We start from the raw sequence: 8,326 nt of genomic DNA, 5'->3' as shown, positions 1-8,326 counted from the left end.
AAGATTATATCAACTATTTTGTTTGGTAACTTGCATTTTAAAATAGTTCATCATGACTGCATGTGAATAGATGCATCTCAACAATTTTTTTTTTTTTAAGATTGTATTTATTTATTTGACAGAGATCACAAGTAGGCAGAGAGGCAGGTGGGAGGGGTGGGAAGCAGGATCCCTGTTAAGCAGAGAGCCCAATGCAATGCAGGGCTCGATCCCAGGACCCTGAGATCATGACCCGAGCCAAAGGCAGAAGTTCAACCCACTGAGCCACCCAGGTGCCCCTCAACAACTTTTTTTAAAAAAGATTTTATTCATTTATTTGTCAGAAAGAGCACAAGTAGGTATAGAGGCAGGCAGAGGGAGAGGGGAGAGGGAGAAGCTGGCTTTCCAGTGAGCAAGGAGCCCAATGTGGGGCTGGATCCCAGGATCCTGGGATCATGACCTGAGCCAAAATCAAGAGTCAGAAGCTTAACTGACTGAGCTGCCTAGGCGTCCCATGTCAGCAACATTTTTAAAGGAAGTATATTATTTCATCGTCTGGATGTTTGATAATACCAATTCTTTTTTCCTTGACATTTGGATTGTTTTACTTTTGCTACGAAAACTTTGAACATAAAAAAAAAACAAAAACCTAGTGGTTCTAAGAAGGCTAAAGTAATAGATGAGAATATACTCAGACTTCAGATTAATGTAATGCACCATTATCCTATAATCATGTTGTATTTCACATGTCTGATCTTTCCTTTAGTCAAGGAAGTGTGTTTCATTTACTATGATCATTTTGTTGATTTAGCCCTACTATGTTTATTAGTCAGTCTAATGGTCGTACATTGGTTAGACTGTATTTTAATTGTACTCCTAGACTTAATTGTTCATCATTTATTTAGAATGATTGCTTCTATATTCAAAACTGAAATTAATCAGTACTTTTCTTTCTTACATTATCCTTTTAAAATGTTGATAAAATGCTTATATTTTAACTTCATGAAATGAACTAGATAGCTGCCAATCTTTTTTAATTCTACAAAGTAGGACTATTGCTATACGTTAAGTAGTATTTAAATGCTGGAACTCAGCTTTAAAATCATTTGGAATTTGCATCTTTTTCTAACAGTGCATATTTACCTTTTTAAGTTGTGCTATTTATGGGGACATTAGAAGTTTCTACGTCCTCTTGAGTCAAGTTTGGCTTGACTTTGCTTAGGTCCTCCACAGTTTCAAAATCGCTATGGAGTTAAACATTTTCTTATGTCTCTCTCATGAATGTGATTCTTTATTAATATGGTTCTATATTCAATACATCATGTATGAATTATACAGTATAACCCACAAATACAAGAATGGGTTAATATTACAAAATATATTAATATAATGCAACAGATTAAAAATCAATGAATAAAACATTTTCTCAATAGAGAAGGTTAATTTTATGTAATATCCATACATGATAACACATCTTAACAGATAAAGAATATAAACAAACTGTTTTTAATTTGTTATTGGGGATATGCCAAAAAAAAACTAGATATGAGAGCAGGTCTCATTATGAGAAAAACTAGAGGCATTCCCCCTTTTTTTTTTAAAGATTTTATTTATTTATTTGACAGAGAGAAATCACAAGTAGACGGAGAGGCAGGCAGAGAGAGAGAGAGGGAAGCAGGCTCCCCGCTGAGCAGAGCCGGATGCGGGACTTGATCCCAAGACCCTGAGATCATGACCTGAGCCGAAGGCAGCGGCTTAACCCACTGAGCCACCCAGGCGCCCGAGGAGGCATTCCCTTTAAAGTTAAAATTAACTACCTGTTAATAGTTTGCCAGTATTCACCCAATACATTTCCAATTTCATGCCTTATCTCAGGTCATTTCCTCTCCCTGAAACACCGTAGTTTCGGAGGGAATCAAAGTTCCATCTCCAATAAAATTTCTCCAATAATAATTTCTGCCAGAAAAATGTGTAATGCACTAAACACAAAATTTTATATAAGCTATCATAGGATTCACTAGCTCCACACTGCAAAATAGATTCCAGATTAAAAGCTGTTGTCCTGGGGCGCCTGGGTGGTTCAGTGGGTTAAGCCGCTGCCTTCGGCTTGGGTCATGATCTTAGGGTCCTGGGATGGAGTCCCGCATCGGGCTCTCTGCTCGGCAGAGAGCCTGCTTCCTCCCCTCTCTCTCTGCCTACTTGAGATTTCTCTCTGTCAAATAAATAACAAAAATCTTAAAAAAAAAAAAAAGCTGCTGTCCTGGAGCATCTGGGTGGCTCAGTCCATTAAGCATCTGACTTCAGCTCAGGTCACGATCTCAGGGTAAGAGGATCAAACCCCACATGGGGCTCCACGCTTAGCAGGGAGTTTGTTTCTCCCTCTCCCCTCACAACTTCCTGCTCATGCTTTCTAATAAATAATTTTTTTAAAAATTGCTGTCCTACATATAGCTCAGTATATATAATGCTTAGAAATGTTAAAGGAGAAAGGAATGAGCAAATAAATAGGCAAGCAAATATGTGAGAGAAGTTGATTTAAGCATTCATACTGACCTATGAAGATTGGTGTAAAGGAATTGTTTAAAACACGAAACAGGGGTGCCTGGGTGGCTCAGTTGGTACCATGTCCAACTCTTGATTTCAGCTCAGGTCATGATCTCAGGGTCTTGTGATGGAGCCCAGCAATATACTCCATGCTCAGCAGGGAGTCTGCTGGAAGGTCTCATTCTCCCATTCCTTCTGCTCCTCTCCCCCTCTCTCCAAAATAAACAAATAAATCTTTAAAAAAACAACAAAAAACATGAAACAAAATATACTTGAGTTTTAATTATTTATTTACAAAGTTCTTACTAATACAACTGCTTTTAAAATTTATCAGTAGAGTGATTTACTATTTAAAAATGGCAAATATGTGGTATAGAAAAAAATCTATAGTCAGTTAAACTATTAAAGCAGATGACTGAAAATTGTTAAATGACAATTAAGTGTTTACAGTACTCCCTAAACAAATAGGAAATAAAAATAAAAAATTCATAGAAACTTGATTATTTTGTATCACTATTAAAAAAAAAAAACCTATTGTGAAAATTAACATCAGGTTTGAAAGATATTTTACAACAGCAAATAAATGTATTTGATTTTACATTTAATTATGGGACCAAAATAAAAGGCAGACCATACAAGTACCTATGTATTTTACTGCAGATTGGTAAAACTGATGTCAATTTTAGAATTATTTCATAAAATGTATAACAGTCTATACCACAATTTCCCCATGGTCTTATACTTCAAAATAAAATTCCTCACACTATCAAACTAAATGAAGATTTGCTAGTGGCTAAAATCACCCAAAATATATGGTCCCTGAAAAAGTAACAAGTATACACCAATACCATATTTGTCAAAATATACATTATTCTTTAATCTTTCTGTTCTTATCTCAATTTGCAAAAATATTTTGAAACATCTCCTTTAACTATTATTCTTGTTAATGAGGGCAAATCTTTTAAAATCCACACTCTAGATCTTGAAAACATTTGAGAATAAAATAAACTGCAATAGGAGCAGTTAAATAACTACTACAAACAGCATAGGTGAAACAAGTCCCCACTATTAACTGGGAATCTGTGCAGGTGTTTTATCTAGTAAGTTCTGTGATATTACTAAATTTCTTCACAAACTGAGATACACAAATAGGTATTTCAAAAAATTCATTCATGGACAATATACAGAGAGATTCACAGCAGTATTTGGCAACCACCAATAAAATTTATTTACTATTGTCAAGTTGCAAAGCTACTAATATCATGAATAACTTAAATTATTGGTCTTCAAATGAAAGATTCAAGCAAAGAGAAAAATTACATCAAAATCAATATAATTTTTTACATGAATTAACTCAAAATATGTAAGAGGTTAATCTTACTCTTTCAAGAAGAAAATCAAATGACATAGTTTTAGTGTTACCTATATATTCTTTCCAGCTTTCACCAAGTGCTTATGACAAGTACCATTTAAGTCAGTTTCTTGAGTATGAAGTGTTTATAAGTTGCTATAAATTAACATTTTTTAAGCTTCATATCAAATGAGTTGTAGATCTGCTTAAAGTATGACTTCTTCTTTCAAAGAAGGAAGGCAGGCTGACAAGGGAGGGAGATGGGATACCCTGTAAAGACAAGACAAATATTTTTATATTTACATTTTTCTTTTAAAAAATTATAACATAGTTTAGCATGATGCATATTATTTTACAAATTAACACAACAATTAATTTTAAAACATCCAAAATTCTAAACTCTTTAAATAAATAAAATAATTTAAATGAGGGGAAGGGGGATAGGAAGAAAACATAATTAAAAACTGTTTTGGCATTTCGAAAACAAAAAACAAATGGACAGGCTAGTTAACTACATATTAACTCAACTGGTTTACTGCTAATAGGGTATTTCGGTGTGACATTAAATACTGTTTCAAGTTCTTTGAGAAAACTATAAATCAGTAAATTTTTGAGGTAAAAAGACAAACCCTAGTGGTTTCTTCTTAATCATAAAGCAAAATTAAGAGGAGTGAAATTACTTCATGAAAAATAATTCTCTAAAATTAAAGGTCATACATTCCTACAGTTTTTGTATTATGTGTATAATCCATACATAGGTGTAGGTATATAATTTTGCTCCATATAAAAACTGAGCAAAATAGCAGCACTTCTGATAATAGATTATTAAGTTACTAAGCTATCTAAATTTATTGTTTCAGAGGTCAAAGTTAAACATCATAAGAATTTTCAATAATAACAAAGGAACACGTACAAGAACACCAAAAACTTCAGAGCAGGTATAAAACAAAATGAATTATAAAAGAAAGCTACTGCTTTATTTTAACATACATGAATGTCTAACTATAACTAAAGTTAGAGCCAACAAGGTAGCTGGTTGTAAATTCTCATCAACAAGGTAGTAAAATGTAGTATTTAAAGAGCTAGGTTGGTAAAGAATTACCATTCAGGTGATAACAAAGATGATTTAAGTAGATAGTATAAAAGCTTACATTTTCTTCAAGGGAAACGTTTATGATTTGCCATATTAAAAAGCATGAATTTTATATAAATGTCATAAATCTAAGATTAAGAATTAGATTTGGAATAAGAATCTACTTTACATCAAAATTATTACTATTCTTGTAAAATGATCATTTTCATAAATTGGAAAATTTCTAAGGGGATTGATTTTTTTCTGGACGTAAGAGTAAATTACCTAGCAAAAAAATTTTTATGTGCCAATACACAAGGAATCTCTATTAAGCTTAAATTGTTATGAATTCGAAGCAGTTATAAGGTTGTGAATTCAGAAGTACCCACCCACCTAATAATGATTCAGTGAAGAAAGAATACTTTCTTTTTTCACAAATATAAATTTCAAATAGCTAATAAGCTCACATTAAATTTTCACGAGGCTTGTTTCCATTATTGCTTGGCATATCTCCTAATTCTTCACAAATGTCAAAGATGACTTGGATAGGACTTTTTTTGAAATTTGAAAAATCAATACTTCCTTCTAGTATCTCTGAAAAACTAGCTCGTGAGGCAGAATGACGGACAGATCGAAACCAGGAGTTTTGAGAGCGCCCACCAGTAGAGTTTGAGCGCTGTACATAAACATGCTTAGTAAATCCAATTATATTGCTTGTGGAAACAGAATGGACAATCTGTTAGAACAGAAATAAGCAATTGAGAAGAGGACATGAATGTCTTAAAGATATTTTAAGTACTTCTTATTTATATTATCTACAGAAAAGTGACAAAACCATAAATAATTTTCTAAAAATTTCCTGTAAAATCCAATTACATTCATTTGAAAAGCAATGCTTATAATAGTTACAGTTATATAGATGCAGGATATAAAGAAGGGGCAGTACTTTGGCCTAACTGTATTTTGTCCACTTTAATTCATTTTATCAAATTTCTTTGCATATATTTATATTATCAAGCATAACTTCCCTCCCACTAGAAGCTGACCTTCCTCCAAAATTTGTGTAAACATACTCATAGGTTAAACTGTAAGTCTCTGAGTTAGAGACTGAACTGCCTTAAAAATAAATAAATAAATAAATAAGAGTTCTTGTGTATGAAGTACCTTATCTATAAATTTCATATAATAAAGGGTAACCATTCAGAAAACAGTAGGCCATTCACTATGTGCCAGGAACTATTCAAAGCAATTTGCATATATAAACTTATTTAATCCTTACAACTACTACCTTAAATTCATCTAACTGATAGTGAAATTGAAACAGAGAGATCTTTAATAACTTGCCAAAAGGCATACAGCTAGCAAATAGCAGAGCCAGGATTTGAACATGTGAGTTCCAGAGTTCATGTTGATAACCACTATTCAAACTGTTTCTCATTAGATAATCACATTGTGTGTGTGTGTGTGTGTGTGTGTGTGTGTGTGTGTGTTAGTCCTTATACTTAACCCTATATGGTTAAGTACTTTTAACCTCTTTTTTCTTCTCAGCTGCAAAAATGAAGATAAGAGAATAAGAAACTTACTGAAGGAAACACAACTAAGAAGTAAGAGTCACTTGCTTTTCTTAACCTTAGTAGATTAGATCAATAATAATTTTATAAAGAACAGATAGAGATACATCACTCACATAGTTAGTGACAGTAATAAATGTTAGAAATGTCCCTAATATTAATTATCTAATAATTCTGACATCACTAGGAATTTGAATTATTCAGAAAACACTTAAAAATATTTAAAACATTAAAAAATTTAGAACTATATCATCCTCCACATATGAATTTAGAATCCATATCACCCTCATTATATTATACTCATCAGAGAAATAGTTTAAAAACAAAAAACCTCAATCTCCACTATATTCTTGGAGCCAATCTCCATAAACAGAACCATTTTATTATTTACACTAAAGTGAGGGGCCTAAATAAAACATGTTCCTTTTCTTAGATTTTTGAATGTATCTCAATCCCAATAAAATTTCATATCAAATTATACACTAAGTATGTCTCTAGTTCATTAAATAAAGTTTCTCTCAGTTACCTTTACCCAATAAAGAGGCTAAAAGTTTAGAGATTTTAAAAAAAGAGACTTATTAAGACTTACATCTTCAAAAAGTTCACAAATTCCATACCAACTCCATAAATACGAGTAAGTCTTTAGCCCATTAGATCAAAGCCACTTACTGCTAATGATGATGTGCTAGACAGACGACTCATTACATGCTTGTCATTGCTGGAAGGACTTCTTCCCTCCACTGAGCTTTGGGATGTCATAAGGGCCCTTCGCAGAGCTCTTTTTGGAGTTTTTGAAAAAGAGAATGCTCTTGTAACCTAGAGATAAAAGGAGTCACAATTAATTAAGCATAGATAAATCTAATACAACTGATGAGAATATAAACAATGCCAAATATACGTGACGTTTTTCTACAAATGGTATACGGCAGAATTAGAATTTCTTTGGACAAAACTGTGTGAGAAGATGAAGTACTATATTGCAGACTATTCCACCATGCACTCATAAAGCACTATAGCCCAAAGGGAGAAAGAAAGCAGACTGGAAAAACCTGGCCTGGGAAATTAGAAACCTGGGTTTTTATCGGATTCTGCTAAAATTTGGTTGTGAAATCTTTAGTCCAAGGCCACTTGAACCTCAAGTTATTTATTAAAAAAGTGAAAGAGCTCATTTGACATTATTCAACATGTTTATTAGTATACATTAAACGCTGGGAGATACAAAGATGGTTAAATAAAGTAGAAGGCCTCCCCTCAAAAACAAAGAAAATAATAACAAAAAATTGTAGATCATGACTGCAAATTTTGTTCGAACTATTAAAATTCTAGTTCTACTTTTAAGATGTCCCATTACATGGAGCGCCTGGGTGGCTCAGTCAGTTATCTGACTTGATTTTGCCTCAGGGTAGTGAGTTCAAGCCCCATATTGGGATCCATGCTAGGCTTGGAGCCCATTTTAAATGAATAAATAAATACACCATTGCCAACATTCTTACATAGTCCTCAACTCTAATAGGTTAAGAAGGGAAGTGATCTTCATCATTAGGAAACTAAAACATACTTATGGTCAAGAATAGATCCCAGGTCTCCTGATTCTGTCAGTGCCCATTGCCAAAAAATATCTGAGGCAATATTTAAGATGAATGTACACATATCTACATCTAAACGATCACCAGTACATTTATAGTGAAGCATGGTGCATAGAAGCATCACTATAACAAGAATGGGAGGGATAACAAGTTGTTATAATTACTGAGCAAAAGAATTTGCTGAACTAAAACTATTATCTCTATGCACCATTTCCTAGAACCA

General features: G+C 33.0%; 1 protein-coding gene across 21 annotated transcripts in view; it reads right to left on the bottom strand.

Moving 5' to 3' along the window:
• Window positions 1-2,795: 2,795 nt before the first annotated feature.
• ECT2 (epithelial cell transforming 2) overlaps window positions 2,796-8,326 on the bottom strand; it is a 63,553-nt gene continuing 58,022 nt past the window's right edge. For 12 of the 21 annotated variants that reach the window (XM_082688782.1, XM_082688781.1, XM_082688791.1 and 9 more), the window contains 2 exons: window positions 7,187-7,333; window positions 2,796-4,144 (listed from right to left, as the gene is read on the bottom strand). In XM_082688782.1, the coding sequence (XP_082544908.1) occupies window positions 4,055-4,144; window positions 7,187-7,333 (237 nt within the window). In that variant the 3' untranslated portion in view covers window positions 2,796-4,054. Of the gene's footprint in view, window positions 4,145-5,413; window positions 5,683-7,186; window positions 7,334-8,326 lie in introns of all 21 variants that reach the window. The other 9 variants (XM_082688793.1, XM_082688792.1, XM_082688789.1 and 6 more) reach the window with 1 other exon arrangement.

This window comes from Mustela nivalis (assembly GCF_964662115.1).
Source record: "Mustela nivalis genome assembly, chromosome: 1".
NCBI lineage: Eukaryota > Metazoa > Chordata > Mammalia > Carnivora > Mustelidae > Mustela > Mustela nivalis.
Note: the sequence above shows the minus strand (reverse complement) of the source record. Positions and strands in the feature narration are given on the sequence as shown.